The 18,473-nt window shown below is 44.1% G+C and overlaps 1 protein-coding gene across 1 annotated transcript in view; it reads left to right on the forward strand.

Annotated features, from left to right (window-relative positions):
• Window positions 1-16,815, forward strand: part of pvrl2l (PVR cell adhesion molecule related 2 like) — a 221,845-nt gene extending 205,030 nt beyond the window's left edge. The window contains exons 7-10 of the mRNA XM_029513717.1: window positions 10,964-11,093; window positions 12,904-12,961; window positions 14,182-14,277; window positions 15,094-16,815. Of these exons, the coding sequence (XP_029369577.1) occupies window positions 10,964-11,093; window positions 12,904-12,961; window positions 14,182-14,277; window positions 15,094-15,276 (467 nt within the window). The 3' untranslated portion in view covers window positions 15,277-16,815. The remainder of the gene's footprint in view (window positions 1-10,963; window positions 11,094-12,903; window positions 12,962-14,181; window positions 14,278-15,093) is intronic.
• The last annotated feature ends 1,658 nt before the right edge of the window (window positions 16,816-18,473 follow it).

Consider the following 18,473-nt stretch of genomic DNA (forward strand, 5'->3'; position numbering starts at 1 on the left):
GGGTTGGGTTAGGGGGCGGGGCTAACATGTGACCGACAGGCAGAGCAGGGCAGATCCACGAGCTGACTCTGTGTCGCGTGCGTCCACATTTTAGGATTCAACTCTTCTCTGCAGCAACATCCGTGTTTAAAACTTCACAAGCTGTCGTGACCCCAAATTTTTTGGACTGGCAGAAACATCATCGAGGCCACTGCACTGCAGCTCGCTGGACAGAAAAATAAAAACCACAAGGCAGTTCTTCTGGTTGTAGTCTGACTTTCACTGCGCTTTTATGCATATTTTTGTTTATTTGCTCAAAAGCAGAAAGAGTGTCTCAGAGGGTGTTTACAGGCTCCTAACCACAATAGTTCCTGACCCTGGCTGAGCTATCCAGGCAAACAAAGACAAACATCCTCTGAACATAAAAAGGAAAAAAAAACTAGAGAGATGTTGGAAGAGGACGTTGGCGTGAGATCTGAGTTTTCAAAACAAAATGAAACCTGGTACAGGTTGTGAAAATACAGGATAGAAATCTAAATAGAATTATTTGTAATAATACTTAATAAAAAGTTAAAATAAGCTCTCTGCAGTAGGTAACCTTTTCAATATCTGAGCAGATTGGCTGATAATTAAATTAGATTGGCTGCTATTTGCTGATAATTGCACCTTTTCAACAGCTGATAATGAAATCCAATCTCCATCTCTCCTCTAACTTATTTAAACACAGAAGCTTTGTATTTTTTTCTGCCTCCACTTTCTATTCTATCAGCTTTCTTCAGAAATCCATTATAACTTAATTGAAGATATCGCTGATATAACTTCCACAGCACAGTCACACCTCATAGTGTAAGTGGAGATACAGAATAAGGAGCAAAATACAGAGAGGTGGCTTGGACAGAAGGTAATGAACATTTTCCGGTTCTAACTGTCAGAGACAAGGCTGGAAAAAACTGTGCAGCCTGTTGGTCTGAAAAGGTGACACGCTGAGTCATTCAGAAGAACCAGGTTTATGGTAAAAAAAAGAAAAACAAACATCACAGACGTCAAGTTAAAGCACAGAAAAACGAAGAGCTTTAAATAACACTGCAATTTGTTTTCTTTCCATATTTCCCCAGAAAATTAAAGGTTCCACGTTTCATAAATGTCTTTTGATAATAAAGCAGGTCCAGCTGCTGCATTGATAGTCTGAAAGTATGAACCTTAAAACAAGCCGTCAGCACTTCTGCGACGTTGTGATGTCACAAATAGGGGATCAGCGAAAAGCCTCCTAGAGGAGATTTAAAACCAGATTGTTTTTGGTTCTGAAAATGGCGACATTTATTTAAATCTTCTCATGCGGACCAAAACTTCAAATCAAAATCAAAGAAGGGTGAATGTTTTTTACTGTTGACTGTAAGATTGTGTGATTTCGTTGAGAAAGGGGACGAAGCTTCAGAACAAAAGCTAAAGTGACTGTGAGCACTCGTCTGTTTCCAAAGTCAAGAATAAACTTTGGAGCTGGCTCCTCATTGGATTTCCATGGATTTGTGCCTGGCAAAAGCGTTTGGGGACACACATGAGAGCAGCACAAAAACCGATGAAAGAGAAAGTCCTGAGTGGAGCTGCAGAGGCTCATTGATCAGAGCAGACTATTTTGATTTCATCAATTAGTCATTTGAGTGTGTTGTTGTTTTGTTTTTTTTTTCTTCAATCAATAAAACCTCATTTTGGTCCAACTTGTCAAACCCCAAGCTTCAGATCTGCTTCAGTGTGATTAAGTGACCTTGGCTTCCTAAGTGATAATGAACATTTCTCAGATTTAAAAACAGCTTATTCCTGAATGCATCTGTGTTCAGTCTAATTATAATTGATTGCTAATTGACGCCTGTTTGATGTGTGTTGAGGGGGCCGGCACAGCTCACAGTTACCTTCATGGCTTTATCTGTCCAGTGGAATGAAAATGTGATTCCCGGTACAGGTAGACACAAAACTGTGGCACTGCACTGTACGCACACTGTGTCCTGCTGAAGCAGCCCCACAAAGAAACGATTCAGTGGGCAGATTTCCCACTCCAGACTGAGCACGTCGTGGCCTGAAAAGGCTCCTTTGCTCCTCTGAGTGATTTGATGTCGTTTGACTAGGTGGCTGATGAGCTCCTTTAAGAGAGGGGACAGCTCAGAATGTCAGCTCCAGTGTTGGGACGAAGAGAAGAGAGGAGGCAAATCCAGCCGGGGTCCTCACTCCTCCTCTCTTCTTTTTCTAATTCCTCTGTCTTTATGTTGCTGTTTTCTCCTCCCTTATTTGTGTTTTCGCACTCTTTTCTCATCCACACTGCCCCCCCCTCCCCGTGTATGACCTAGTTTGATCCTGAATGGTTTGGGGGCTGTCTGTCTGTGAGATAAACTCATTTGCTCTGGATCATTTAGAGAGCATTGCCATTTCACTCCCCCTTCGCTTTACCCCTCGACGTTATTTGGGGAAGCAGGCCACTGAATGTGTCTGCACATGTACGGCAGCGTGTGTGTTTGTTTGTGTGCGCTATGTGTGCACTTTAATCTGTTAAGTGGGCAGAGACATATGGGGAGAAAGGACGGAGAGAAGCTCACACACAGAGCCGTCAGAAAATAAAAGGGGATCTCTGGCTGCAGATAAGACTGTGAAGTGTTGCATATCCAAAGATATCTGTCGCACAAACACAGCGAGCACTGATAGGCAGATTTATTCTGAAAGGTCATGCTGTGTTTGAGCTTGTGTGTGTGTGTGTGTGTGTGTTTGTGAGTGTCAGCCGCACTGTGCGATGGGATTTTAAAGATACTATCAAACCTGCTCCTCTAACAGGGACACACACGTGTTTTTGCGTACTTGTGTGTGTTTGAGAAGTGCAACTGAAATAGCCGTGGGTGTCTCGTCTCGGAAGGCTAATTACACAGTGTGCACCGTGATGGAGCGGCCTTGAAATTATTTATGATTCTCGCCCTTTCCCCACTTCTCCTCGTCTGCGGCGTCATGATCTGATACATCCTCAACGGGCAAATCATTCCTGGCTCTCATCCTTCTCTCGTCCTCATTTTCTTTTGTTTCAGAATTGTTCTCCAAACATTAGATGGAAATTTCAACCCTCTCTTTCAGGCACTTGAAGGGAGTTACTCAGAATATCTTCAATCAGCCGCGGAGAGTCCGTCTGTAGGTCAATCAAGGCAGCTTAAAAAAACAAAAAAATCCTGACATTTAGCATGGACGTGTTCGATCATTAAGACGGTTTCTGTTAGAAAGCCGCTTTGTGCTGCAGCTGGAGTGTTTGATCAAACTTTTTCCCTTTTCCTGCAGAGACAGAGAGGAGGGGAGGTTCTCACTGGCTGTGGCTGCGTGGACAGCCTGCGACCGGGATAATGTGATTTACTGCGGATTATTATTATTTTTAAAATGGTCTTGAGCAAACCATGAAGGGCACTAAACAACTGGATCTCTGGTCGGGGGGGGGGGGGGGGGGGCTCTGAAGCTGCAGGAGCTCAAAGGACGCTTTGCTGTTGCAGCTCCATGGTAAAGCATTAAGTCCTCCAACGTTATGATTCTAAAACTCGTCCCGACCTCCCTGAACTACGGGGTCACAAGAAGATGATTGCTCAGACCTCTGGAGTGTTCAGACTCACCATCCTACAGATAATCAGCAGAAACACTTTGCTCAGTATATTTTTTTGTTTCTAGTTGTAGAAAATCGATCACATGGCCGCAGGTGACGGCCGCTGCCGCCGCCACTCATCCAGTCCTCGCTGAGGCCGAGACAGCGAATCAGATCTCTGCAGATCTTCACAGTGGCTTCCTGTCCATCAAAGGACTCCAGAGTCCACAGCGCTGATGCTGGCTTATATAGAACTGGATGGTTTCGGGCCAAAACACATTTCTGATGTGCTGCTGCTGCATGAAGCAGCCCTCAGGTCGGCCGGCTCAGATCCCAGAGTCAGAAACACAATATCGAGAAGCAGCATTCAGCTTTTCTGCTTCATACAGATGGAGGAAAGTCAGAGACCTGCAGCTCTGCAGAACTCTGCAGCTCTCAAGGTCAAAGACTTTTCTTTTATTTGATCAAACATTTCTCATTTCCTACGAAACACTGACTTTTACTCCCAGTTTTTTTGGTTCAACTGTTAAAAAGTTTGTTTTACTTTTACATTTGGTCTTCATGCCTCTGAGCTAACTTTCCTTTCCAGTGATCAGAACATACAGAAACAACATTTTAGTCTTCAGTGCGTCGCGTCTGAAGGTTGAACAGAACGACCTGAACATGCTGTTCATAGACAGTTGTGGTCAGAAGTTTGCATACACTCATCACGGGAATGCGCTTCAGAGAATCAACCCTCTCTGCAGATCAAGGTGTTTCTCTCTGAGGCATTCTGGCTTTGGGTTGTCTGTAACTTCTCCCTGATGATGTGCATTATCCCCAAACACCACTTTTTGGTGTGATGCTGTAGCTAAAATTTGGGCATCGACATCTTTAGGTTTAGTTTTAGCTTGTCTGTTGCACGTGTGGCGACAGCCCACACTGGTGTCAAGGCTTACACTCACTAGACATCCTCAAACTGGACTTAAGGTTGACAAAAAAAAGAAAAAGTCATCTACAGCCTCTGGATAATAATGTAGTCATTTCATTTTGTTTGCTGAAATTACATATTTAACCCTCAGAACGGAGATATTCCCTTCAGGGGACCTGTGCCGTTTTCGCAGGTTATACAAATAATCCTCTTTAATGCAATCAATTATGCTGATCTTCATCGAGCTCTGTAATTTCGTTTTTCTCTGCTCTCTCTCTCTCCAGCTCTCTTCGCTTGAAGTGTCTTTCTGAAGGAATAAAGAAGCTTTAGCCGCTAAGATGATAATCATTCCTTTTTTATTCGTCATAAATGTTCGCTGATTGCAGTAATTTCTGCACTCTCATAATTTTACTGGTCTCTTCAGTGCATGGTGGCTACATGTTGTATTTCTGGATTTGTGTTGTCTGTGTGTGTGTTTGCGGACGTCTCTTAGTTTATCTATTTAATCTGTAAATGCGAGAGGCAATCCAATGTTGATGTTTGTGAGTCAGTGTTTGGAGGGGGGGCAGGCAACTGGGAAATACAGGTGTTTTTGTAAAAGGAGGACAAAACAGCATGGGCATTTTTCATGTCGGCACACCAGCAGAGAGCAAGTGAGCAACAGCCTGCGATAGAAGGCGACAGACTGGCTGTGAAAAGGAAAAAACGAAGTGATTGAGAGAGTGTGTCTTTACTGGAGGCGTATAGACGTGTAGAGTGCAGCAGTCTGATGAGGAGCCAAAGGACAAGCGTGAGAGGGTCGAGAGAAAAGGCTGAGGATGTCCTCAAAATGCAGAAAAACCGTCTGCTGCCGTGCGACAGGAAAAAACATGATGAAGGTTATGGAATAAGCGCGAAGCAGGGAGGAGGATTTATGTGAGACGGAGAAAGAAAGGCGGTTGTTGTTCCACTGTCACTCATGGCCTCCCTCAGGAGAGTTTAGACCTTTAAAAATCTCCTCCAATTTTCCGCAGGCCACCAACGCTCCCATCACCCCCTCCTTGCTGCCACCTTTCCTCCTTAGTTTACATCTCCACGTCTGCAAACTTCAGTCCTGCTCGATTCGCTCTCCACCTTCACGCTTTCCTCGCCACCTTTGATTTCTCTCCGTTTCTTGCTAACGTACGTCCTAACCTCAGAGCCTCAGATCCTTCTCTTCTCCTCCCTCCTGTTTCCCTCCGACACGGAAGGGATGCTATTTATAGATAGGCTAACTGTATTTGTATGTTGTGTTCAGGAAAAGAAGAAGGTAGAATGAAAGGAAGTGCGTGAATTTTGTTTTGCGCTGCATCGAATCGCTCATTCATATCCTGTCATGTTGCATCGCAGCCCCGTGTCCTATTAGATTTCAGGCACGTAGGTTCAGCGGTTTATAGCACAACTTCTCTTCACTCTCATGGACGTCTGGAGAAATATTTGTCAAAAACAACAATGTGACCTCAGAAAGTCTGAGGCTGCCGCTCAGTCGGCTGTGAATTTGAAAATGCTCACTTTTCCAAATGGCATTTTATGGACGGGTGAACAACAACAGCAGGCTCAGTCCTCACTCCTCTCCAGCATGAATTCGGTGGTCATTGTTGCGACTGCGGCCTGTCGCAGCTAAACTACACTACAGAGTTTGGACCTCGTGGCTCCTCCTCTGCCTTGACACATGTAGCCACAGCCCGTCTCCCTCAGGGCTGCAGAGTCCGATGACCGGGACCAGGTAGAGTCAAGTGGAGCCGAGAAGTCTTTTTTCACAACAGACAGCTTGATTTCCAACTCAGCAAACGTTGGATGGGAAGAACAGAAGCAGCTGCTGTAATGCAAAAGCAAATGGGGCTCTGAATTCCAGCCAGGTTGCTCAAAGTGACGTCATGGTTATTAAATAGAGGTTGTACTTAATGCACTGGCGTTTTAGTGATGTCCCTGTTGTAGGTCACTTTGGATAAAAGCACATCTGTAGTTTCTTATATTTATGGCCAAATTGACGTAAAGCGGCACTGATGTTATTAATTCTACTTGTCTCTTTGCTTGCAATGATGCTTGGATTTAAAGAGGTCTATTAAAGCTACATTCTGCAAGCTCGCTCCCGACTCCCTTCTGCTGCTCCCAGTCCTTCACCTTCATCCTCAGCGAGCTCGCAGGAATCTGCTCACCTGTGAGTCAGTCGCACCGATGCGCTCCATCTGCAAATATATTTCTGACACCTCGGTCAGAGAGGAGCTGACGTATTCATCGACAGCCGTGAACTCTCACTCCTGACTCGCTTACGAGAAAAGACATTAGAAATAACAAGAGTACTCTGCAGCCTGATGTTCAAGGAGACTGCACATCTCCACATCAAGATGATTTTTATTCCACCCAGCGAACATTAGAGGAAAGTTTCAGACTGGATCTTTGATCAGATTCTTTGGGAAAAAGATCTAACATGACAGAGAAATTGTTATTCCAATTTTCTCCATCTGGCAGCCAGATATTCTGTGGTGGTTTTGTTTCACAGGAATTGGAAATTGGGTCCGACTCACCTGCTTTCTGCCCGCCGTCATGTAAATATTAATCTGAGTCATGAGTTCTTTGACTGATCTCTTTGTCTGATGCAAACTCTCATTGACTCGCCCGACAGCTCAAAAGTTAAACACAGAGACTGAAGATATTATCTTTTAATATGATGAGCACTCTTCCTTCATCGGCAGCATCAAATGCAGTGCAGATACCTTTTAGTTATACATGATGATGAGGAGAAGCATTTATTTCACGCCTGTCCGACAAACGGTGGCGAGTTCAGGTCACCTTGTTTTGTTCCTTCGGGTCTGGTTCAATCTCAGGCATCATAAATTCTGCTCAGTTTGGATGTAAAAGAGAAAATTCCTGATCGTACAAGCAACTTTGTGAATCAGTGTGAAATTGTGCTTTTGTGCAAGCTGCATTTAATGTGAAAAAAAAAAAGCGTCTTTTATTTTTTTAATCCATGCTGTGTTTCAGGGAGAGGTGGTTAAGTGCAGGCCTGAGGCACGGTGCTTTTCTCTGATGGCTAATACAGCCCACACACCAGAATGTTTTGATATGAGAGAGCATCGGAGCGCTTTAGACGGAGATTGTTGTTTCAATTTCATTTAAATTGTATGTGATACAGTACCAATTTCTCACCACTTGAGTGTCACTCAGATAATAGCATTTTGTCTGTAGATTTGGGATGTTCTGCTACAAAGTGATGGAGTGAGAAATTGACAGAAGCTAAGCTGCAGTGAAGGTCTGCTGTAGTGCGTCCGTCCCGGCACATTCCCACTCACTCAGCTTTGGGTTTTTTTTTTTAATTATTATTATTTTTTTCATGATTTATCTGAAAAGCAATGTTACACCGTGAAGTCTGGGCTACTGATTCAGCAGGTTAAATGTTTGATAGTTCATGAATATTCTGCCACTCTCCCAACAACAGTCGCTGACTCACTGACGAGGAAATCAAGCTGCATCTTAAATAAAGATGGAATCTATTAAATGGAGGTGAGTGTGAGGTTTGTGTGTGTTGCAACAGACAGCTGCGTGTTCGGGTCAAAGGGCGTGCTGACTCATCGCTAAAGCAGCCTGCCTGTGGGAGATCTGAAAAGTTGTGTTGTGGTGTTTTTGAGGCTGCGGAGGGATTGTCGTCGTAGCAAGGAGGCCGCTGTTGAAGTTGTTCAGGGTGAGAAAACCAAACCTCTTGGAAAAAGGGAAAGCGGGATGTTGATTGCGATGCAGCCGTGTGAAAATCAGACCACCCACTACTTCCTGTCAGCGCTGAGAGTTCCACAATATGGACACAATCCCTTACGGCACCTCTGTGTCGCTTCAGGTTAACATCAGCTGACAACATTTCATTGATGCTTTCCACCTGACAGTGTATGGGAGTTAATTAAAGGCTGAACCACGGAGGCACTACAACAGATCTGAGCAGCAATCAGTCAGCGTTAACAGTCGACAGCGGCGGTTTAACACACTTGTGCACGTACAATAATATTTGAGGGCCAGTAACAACAGACCCAGAACCACAGCCGTGCCACTACGTCCGAGACACTGACTCCGAGTCAAGTCCAATTTTGTTTATATCGCCTGATTTCCCAAGTCACTAATTTGCCTTGTGGGGTTGAAGTCAGCGTAGATATTGGTGAGGGAAAAACTCTTGGAAGATCGCCAGAGATACTACAAACTGAATAAATCAGGAACAGCTTCGGGCTGCAGGACTGTCGCCTCACAGGGAAGCAGGTGCTGTGTTCAAATCCCCGGTTTCCACTGTGATCCAATAAGTGGACAGCTCAGATATAAGACAGACTTAAGACTCTGATGAGGCTGTGTCTTTTTCAAACCTGTTGGCAAGCGGCCTCAGAGCGACCGGAGCGCTTTATGTTTAAATGAGTCGGACGGTTTGTGCTCTTCTTGCCGACCCTGAGCTCCATTCAGAGGACAGCCCGGCTTTATTTCACGCATCTTCACTGGTTTTGTTCATAATAAAATCATATGTTTATGTAAATCCATCTGGCATTCATGCCCTTTTAATTGTTTACTTTGGCTCCAGTCCAGTAATGACATCATTTATCAGGAAAGTTGTTGTGTATAATCCGAATGAGGAAGCCAACTTTTCCAAGTTTTAAAAAAATTATATTGAAAGTCTGGATGACATTTTTCATTCCATTCAGGCTTTTTTTTTCCTGCCCATCTTTAACCTGCAGATAAAAGTAGATGGATGGGAAAGCAGTTATCGGTGCGGTGTGCTTCGCCCGCAGTTAGAAAAGCAGGTGTGTTTTATGGGAATCATGCCTGATCCGTTATGTCTGCTCAGGGGGGCTTCTGAGCGGGAAAGGTGTGAGCATGTGCTCTGAGATTATTAACACCAGTTTAGCATCTGCCCTCAGAGAAACTCAATATTCCAGCTCTCCATCTTGCCTCTAGTTTACCTTCACGTCCGTTCATTGACCACACACATCTGTGTTTTGTTTTTTTTTTTAATCTGCAGCATGTTTCACCTTCTTCTGCCTTTTTATTTCGTCAACCATCAACATCACTGCAAACTTTATCAAATGAGCCTTCAACGCTGACATTCACACATGAAAGGCACTGCTTCCATTCCTATGCTTTGTTTATGTATGTGTGTGTGTGTGTGTGTGCATTTCCAGCTGTGATGAAAAGCTGTTGTCATCCTCTCTTTCACTCCCTCATCCCTCCATCTGTCTCTGCTTTGGCATCGTTGTGTATTCATCCTGTTTGCTCTGCTCATCTCCTCATCCTCGGCATCATCACTCTTTCCTTTGGACTCCCTCCGTTTGTTCTCCCTTTACCTCATATTCATTCCATCCATCCGTCCATCCGTCCATCCATCTCTTTGATGGCTCTATAAGCTTGGGGCAGAATGCCACCTGCTGTCACGGAGGAGGAAATGCAGCCGAGCATTATGTGATCTGTGACGATCACACGAGAAGCACACGTTTTGTTGTCCGTCAGGTTTTGGAGCCTCCTCAGTACAGTTCAGGTGGAGGGTGTTTTTTTGATGGATGCAAATGTGTTTTTAAACACTTGTGACTGCATTTCATCGCAGTTCAAGGGCTGTAATTTACACAAACAACTGCTGCAATTACGGTACAGTCTTTTTTTCTCCTTGCAGCGGCAGAGACCAACATTTGGCTGCGTTTTAAGTAAATGCTCATAGAAACATCAGCTTGAGCTAAATGAGTGGAAATCATAGGGGTAATTATCCTTTTATCATCCCCGTATCAAACTCAGGGAAGTGCTCTAACTTTAGTGTTCATGATGAAATCAATTCATAAACAGTGCTTCTGTTGTTCCTGCCAAAATCCTTCATATATCCTGCGACAGCACACAACTGTTTTTGTTTGTCAGTCAGCTCTTTTTGTCTTCTAACTGAAAGCAATGCCGTAATGAGAAGCTTTTACAGTCGATTTAGATGCCTCACCGCTCTCCAGAAGTCGTAAACAAGGTCTTCATTGAAGGGAGATGTGGAGGTCAGCGTCAGTTTCAGCTAATGCAGAGCTGCACTGTGGCGATCGATGGCCTTCGTGTGCGTTAGAGTCCAACAGAGGGCCGCTTTCCTTTCACACTGATTCCTTCTTTCTTACGCCGGCTGTGCTTCAACGCCACGTCAAGGCAGAGCTTTGCATCACATTTCCTCCGGGGATTTCTCCACGGTTGCTCACTTTATTCTCGTCCCATTCAGCGTGTGCTCGGTGCTTGTTTTACGTGGTTTGCTTGCTCAGCTACAGTAAATAATGAAATATTGCTCGCTCGCACAGCAACAGACTATTTTCTCTCGCACCAACTTCAGTGGCAGAAACACATAAAAATACAAATATTGCAAGTGAGCGTTACATTAAAGCACCGAGAGCAGTCATTTGAAATTTAAATGAACTGATAATAAATTATCCCTCTCTCCCTCCCCCCCCCTTCTCTCTTTCTCTCATCCATTCAAGAGGAGAGGAGAGAAACCACTCCCGGCCCTTCATCAGGCGCCGTGATCGGTGGGATCTTGGGCGTCCTCGCCTTCATCGGCATCATCATTGGCACCATCTTCTTCATCCGCAAGCGTCAGGAAGACGGAGAGTGAGTCTTCATTAGCAGTCCCACATCTACTTCATCGTTTATTTAACCTCACAAGCAAAATTAATCTCCCCCTGCGGGACTAAAGCTCATTAAAACGTATTACATGTCATGTGGAGACCCTGCAGAGGTGGATCAGTGGCAAATCCTGACCTGAAGTTTATAGCGCGAGACTGTCTGGAGTTTTTTAATTCTCAAAATGCTCCGTCATCAGCTCCCCATTCAACCTCTGGAGCTGAAGCTGTAAATAGTGCTTTACTAAACCTTCCCCTGCCCTAACTCAGAGTTTAAGAGGTGATTTTCTGAATCTCCCCTGCAGAACAGCAGCACGTTAACAGACATTATTTCCTGCCTGCTTGCTGAGTCAGAGGTTAATCAGATTCTCGTGTATGTTGTTGATTCTCGTGTGATCAGCCACTTGCAGCAGTGTAACAGTACATGAATGCTGCATTTATTAGGATTTCCGAAACAGAAATAACTAGAAATTAAAATTGCAAAGTTCAGAGTCATAGTGAATGCAATGATCAGTGAGGCAGTCCAGACAAATCTTTAGGCCTCCAGCGGTGCTTGTTTCCTTCTGTGGCCCACTCAGTAGGAAGTGGAGCAGTTTGTCAACACATCAGAAGGTCAGTGGTTCGATCCCCGGTGCCTACAGCCTGCATGTTAAAGGTTCTCCAGGTCTGTGACGTACGTAGGAAAGAAAAACACGAGAGAAGCAGCGTGCAGTCCACATTAGGACGGAAAATATGACTAATAGATGATGGTGTGTGATCAGCAGCGAGATGTGAATATTAAAGCATCCACTTTGAGAAAAGGTGTTAAATCTTTAAACACCAATTTACTATCAATGAAGCGACCACGGCGGCTTCACTGAGCTCAGTAGCTCCTGTTAGCGCCGTCCTTTGGTGGTGTCCCTCCTCTCATGCCAGCAAAACTTGGAGCCACCGTGCAGCCAGGGATTTTAATCAGTCAGTGAATTTTATGAAATGTAAACATAGATGGACGTCCCCATCAGGTTTCTGAAGAGCAGCTTCGTTGGCAGCTCCGTTGTTGCCATCTTGCTGATGGCTAATTGAAACATTAGCAGTAAACAGGTTCGATAACAGTTGACCCTCCGTATAGAGACCAAAAACATTTTGTGTGCCAGCTCGTGAAGGTGTTTATTTCTGCTGGAAAGTCGGACGCTTTAATATCGGAGTCTGCAGACTGATTGAAGAACTGCAGTGCGTCACTGTCGGCTGTGTGTTTCAGCCTCGGAGGCTGCAGCTTCAGTCCAGCAGTGACTGAAGACTCCCACTGAATCCTGATTTTGCTTCATCTCAGAGCTAGTTTGCAAAGGCATCGGTGTTAACAGCCATATAAACAGCCATTTGTGGGGGAGGCTGCGATTGTGGGTTCCCTCCCCTCTAAGTAATGGCACCTTCAAAAGCTTGTTTGTACAAAAGAAAACAAATTAAATTTACAAGCTGAATCTCTTTCCTGAGACTGAAATGAAATATTTCACATATCCACATATTCACCAGCACCACCTCTGCTGCGGTCCCTGTAGGCAGGTGAAGTGCTTCTGCTCTCTTTTTCCTAAAAACAATGTTTCTGCCACGAGCAAATCAGCTCCTGACCTCTGGTGTAAAAGTATTTTAGCCACGGCGCCCAACTTTAATTAGAAATCCTTTTCTCACTGCTGAGTGAAACAATGTACGAGTTCAATATTTGAGCAGTTCCCCAAGTTGCTTTGGAGCTGAACACAAAGAAATCTGGCATCTTAACGAAGCAGCAATCGATATTACATTATCTTTGTGTTTCATCCAAACAGGGGCCCTCCCAAACACAAGCCCCCTCCCCCGGTGAAGGCGAGCAGCTCAACTGAGATGGTGAGTGACCAACATGGCTTCAGATCAATCTTTATTGTCACTGTGATTATATTGTACACACAAACACACACACACAAGGACACACACGCAGTCCATTTGGGAAGTCATAATGGGGCTAATGGCTATTGATTGGAGATCTGACTTGGCTTATGTGTGTCAAAATAATTAGCTTGGTTTGTAAAGAGCTCCATTAGAGGGCTCCTCTCCTCCCGCCGTCACTTATTTTATTCCATCTTTCGATCACATTCTGTTGTGCTTGTAGCGCATTATGTAATGATACTAAAACTAAAATTTATGTTGATTCGATGTTTTAAAAGACGTCTGAAATGGAGTTCACGGGGTTCGACGGCGAATGATTTATTCTGCTACGACAACACGGCGTCTTTGAAAGCACCGTTTGTGAAATGTGGAAAGTAATTTGACATGTTTTGTCCAAAATGAGCATCTTCTCTTTGAGACAGACAGTTTGAGCGACGGAGCATTAAAACTTTGAATGTTTCAGCCTTGGCTCAAGTTTTTTTCAGTGGTCAAATCAAAATCTCACTCCAGTCCAGTTTATCTAACAGCTCCGATAACCAGGTCAGAAAAAATGGCCTTTATTTAAATGTTTGAAAGCAGGTGTTGGTGTGGGACCACGAGAAGAACACTTAAGCCACATTAGCATTAACAATCATTTCATTTTGAAAGCCAGCGGTTATTTTAGACATTAATAATCTCTCGCTGCAGGAAACCTCAGTCTTGTTAACAGAAAACGGCTTGGATAATAATTTATCCAGTTTGTTTACATCCTGTTTGATTCATTCGCTGTTTGCTGCCAGTTTTGTTTTGACAGTACAATAAATGGTTGAAGGTCGAATGTGATCAAATCCTTCACAGTATGTTCGGAATTAGCCGAGACTTTAATACGTGATGTTTTTATGAGTGACACAATAAAAGGACGTTTGTGTTGACTAATGTTTGTGTTAGCTAATGTTCATCTCAGCATGTGAGACTGACTCATTTAAACCCAGATTTTTTATTGTGTAAACAGAGACAGGGCCGTTTACAGGAAGTCTTCTGTCTTTGTTTTGTTTTTTCCTTTGTTTCTCACCTCACCTCTGACACGTACTTCTTTCCGTGCAGTGTTCGGTGCTGCTCTCTGCTCCAGTCGGTTACATTTTATTTTTTGTGTTTTGTCTTTTGTTGTGCTGCCGGTGTCCATGTGCTTTGTGTGCATGTAGCTGAACAAGTCGTCAGGGCCACCCACGGCCACAGAGACAGCACCTCTCAGCCCAGGAGAGGTTTACTACGAGCCCACAGGGAGGGAGCCTGTCACGGTGACGCTCACACACACACACACACACACACACACACCCTCATTGACATGACCAACATTCAGCTGCAGTGGACTCCGTATCAGTTTGGACAGCTGCACAGTTTCTTCCAGGAGCATCGTGGAGATTCTGCTTCGCACCAGTCGTGAACGCTATTCAGCTGTTTGTCTTGAAATTATTCAGTTTGAAGGGAAACTAACGTGACGTGAGATGAAACAAACCTCTGTGTTCCTCTTGTCATGTACGGTGGCCCCCTGAGGACAAACACTGATGTCACCATGGAAGCAGCAGAGGTTGTACTCCTCTCCCGCTCATCCATCTCACCCTGGAAACACATCGCAGTGACCCACTTCATGTTGGCACCGCCACACACATAGTCAAGCTAGTCAGACACACAACCCCCCCCCCTCCCTCAAAGAGTTATCCCAGAGGTTGCTACCACACATGACGGCAACCAGATGTACACAAACCGTGTGTTGTGACCTTGTGACGCCAGATGGAGGCCGACTCTGCTGGAGCTGCGGGCACATTTATGTTGAACTTGACAGTGAGACACTGCTGTGAGTTGGCTCGCCTCCACGTGTCTCTTCTTGGTCGCCATCTTGAGCGAGCTAATGTTTAGCATCTGCCCGTGTGCTGTGCCAGAGTCGGTCTGCCAGTCCAGCTGGAGGAAACAGTTTCTTCCTCCCAGATTTCACTCAAACCCCCGAATCCTTTCATAAATGTGAGAAACAGAGTTACTGATGAGTCCAAACTGATATTCATGTGCATCCTGAAAAAACTCACCCATAACAAACCTGACTGTGTTCACACCTGCAGAACCTGGATGACGAGACCACCGGTGCCTTGAACGGCGGCGCCCCTCCAGTCCTGGACGATTCGGCCAAATACGACAACGTCAACGAACTCACGGACCACAACTTGGATCCATCCAATCACGAGCCACCGGCCGCCAACATCTCTCGCGGCGAGAGCTTTGTATCTCCCGCCATGTTTGTGTAGCCATGGCGAACCGCAGCACCGCGTCACGGGCTTATGGGGCAACTTCCAGGTCACCTAAATTTGCATGAGAAGCAAAAGGCGAGCACACATTTCCTGTTTCCTTTCTACTTTTTTTTATTATTATTATTTTCAAGTTCTAACTTACACACAATCACTTTTGCATCTGAGTTTTTTAGCATCGTATTCACGTCTGGTAGAGGAGCCACTTGGAAAAGAATCAGTATGAAGTGTTTTATGTTTGTTTTTTTTTGAGGAGTTTTAAACATATTCGTTTGAGAAAAACCGAAATCAAACATCAAATATCGATTATTTTAAGATGCACACTCAGTTGTTCATGATATCTCACGAGCCAGAGAGCCACTGACATGGCCTGTGTGCTGCCGACATTGAGGCAGGCCTTTGTAGTATGTTAATCACGTGGTTGAGAGGTGTTGAAATGTATGTGAACTGGAACACTCCCTTCAGCTAATTAGCACAGCGCTCTGCCTGTGTATGCTTGCAAATCCAAATTTCCACCAAAAAATTGTGGATCTGTATAAAATATAATATGCAACATCTTGTGCCATGAACACACGACATCCCCATCGCAGAATTATTGTTTCGTGTGAGGCTGCCCGTCCTGGGCTCTTCTGTTTACAGCCGTGGAAAGTGATTTGAATTTCTTTTCCTCTCTAAATGCAGATACAACATCCGACTCTTGTTGCAGCTTTGTACTGTTGAGAAAAGCAAAAAAAACAAAAAAAAAAAAAAAACAAAAACACACCACCTTTGAAATTCTATCATAGTGCTCATTCTCCGTGGTTGGTTGTCTCTGAATTACATACAGCTGAATTTATTCCCAGGAAGTCCAGAGGTTGACCGTCTGGCCGTCCAGGTGGGTTCGAGTTATCACTCAAGATGTTGAGCTGAAAGTGTTTCACTTGTTAATTGACTCCTATTAAAGTTCAAAATTCAAATCCAGCCTTTTCTGAGTCTTGTCCAGGCTGCAAAAGAAAACATTCCAGTTTATTATGTTGTCAAAGGGCCTCATCTGTCTCTGGACTGCAGCAACTGTCGGCGCGGCGGGCTGCTTGTTAGCACTAATGAAGGGGACGTGACATTGTTTTGGATCTCGGTAACATGGCAACTTTACGTGATTAAGATTCCATGATTCTTATTTGTGGTTGTTAATTGCGAAATGTGGTGAGGCTGTGGGTTGGAGAGACAGCAAAGCACACGCACACACATATACACAACACAAACACAAACACAAAAACGCCAATGTTTGTATTCAGTCCTGTTATAAAGTCCACTCTCAAGGCTGAGAAATGAGGAATGTATCTTCAAAGCGAGAAAGTGCTCTGCATATATCAGAAGAATACTGCCATTACAGCCATTTTACCAGACTAAAATGGCCACGCGCTGATACATGTGGGACATTTCACTTGTGTAGAAATTATGCATTTTGCATTTTAGCTGATTGTCAACTTGAAAGCAAAAAAAAAAAAAAAAAAAAAGATGAACAACTAAAACTAGCTGAATCAAAAATTGGTGGTCATAGATGTCAGATGGTACCAAATTATAAACGATGTAAATAGTATTGATAACATTGATTAATAATATATTGTTGGTGAAATGTGTACACATAAAAATAAACCAGTGTCGGTGTTATCGGTGCCTCTGTACGGGGATGGAAGTTTGTTAAATGTCAAAATCAAACTGAGGGATTTCAGAAAAACGAACAAAAAAAAAACAAAGTGTATATTACGATTTTACTTTTCACAGGTTCGCTGAGGTTGTCACTTAATACTGAAATATTTTATTTGAATATATATTGAAAAAATGAAATGGTGTGGATTTTACTCCTTGTTCATATTACTCTGCATGGCATGATCGGTGGCTTGTTGAAACACTTTTCCCAAGGCTGTCTGCGGAATCATCTGTTTCATTTGTGAAAACATTTTTGAATGTCAAAAGCAGTTTTCTTTGGCTTTTGTTTTTTAAATATCCTTCTCAATGCATCTGTCACAGTCACTCACACCACAAGCACAAGTCCAATTTAAGTTGAGAGAGGCGGTAGATAAACTGGTGATTTGGAAACGTTTAAAGGTGGAGGCAGGTGGAGGTAGAAACCGGAGGAGGGACACATAGGTGGCCCGATAAAGCAGATCCATCGCAGACAGGAAGATGTACGACAATCATGCGGTAATATTTCTGTTGTCCACGTAGATGTAGTCCCACTTTCCCCAGCATGCTAACTGAACCGATTCATCCCAGAGGGACTAACAGGACTGAGACTCCTCACAGATGCCGGATAAATACAAACTTCCACAAGAGTAAAAGTTTCCTTCGTGTGTCTTCTTTTGATTAAAGGGAATGTCTGCATGCTGCATCGGAAAAAGCTGTTTGCTTGCTTTGCGAGAAGAGCGAGTTAGCATCACGGTGACAAGAGTTTGGCTTTTTGGCTCACTTATACGCTGCAGTGTCAGACAATCACAGTCAATGTGTTTTACAGCCCGTCATAAAAGGGGACTGAATGGAACGCTTTTCTTCTTTTTGTCTGTAAATTAATTTCCCCAAATGAATGAATATTTAGTTTCCTGTGGATTAATGTGTTTAATGTGTTCGCCGGCGGGCCGCCGCTGATAGATTGAGCAGAGAGGAGAAAGACAATCATTGGGAGCCATTACATCAGAGACCAATGACTCAGCACGCGTATAGTTATGAGTTTCTCATTTGGGGGATCATTGAGTTTTACCCAGAACCTTATATTCAATCTGAGGTGTCTGAACATCTCCAGCAGCTGTCCAGACGGAGCCCAAACTTAGTTTACATGTTGTGTTTGCACCCAACGAGCACAAGCCAAGTCTGAGGAAGTGCAGCGACTTGATGTGGATTAGCTCTGGGTCCGCCCCACCAACGCCAGAAACACAATGCTGCTCAGTCCCGATCCTCTCCTTCATCTGCCCTCTTTTCCTTTTCACCCCCCCCCCCTCTCTCCCTCTCTCCTCATTCTTTCTCATTCATGCATTGTCATCACAGCTTTTCATCACGGAGCCAGACGTGCCTTCTTTATGTTATTTTTAGCTTTTCAATTCTCACATTTCTTGTCTGACAGTAGAACAGATGATGAAAAAGGGGAAGCACACAAACACAGGACGGGTTTGACAGTGATGAAGGCAAAGCTAAAAAAAAAATAAAAAAAACCAACAATAACA

Source organism: Echeneis naucrates, chromosome 11 (genome assembly GCF_900963305.1).
Source record: "Echeneis naucrates chromosome 11, fEcheNa1.1, whole genome shotgun sequence".
Lineage (NCBI taxonomy): Eukaryota > Metazoa > Chordata > Actinopteri > Carangiformes > Echeneidae > Echeneis > Echeneis naucrates.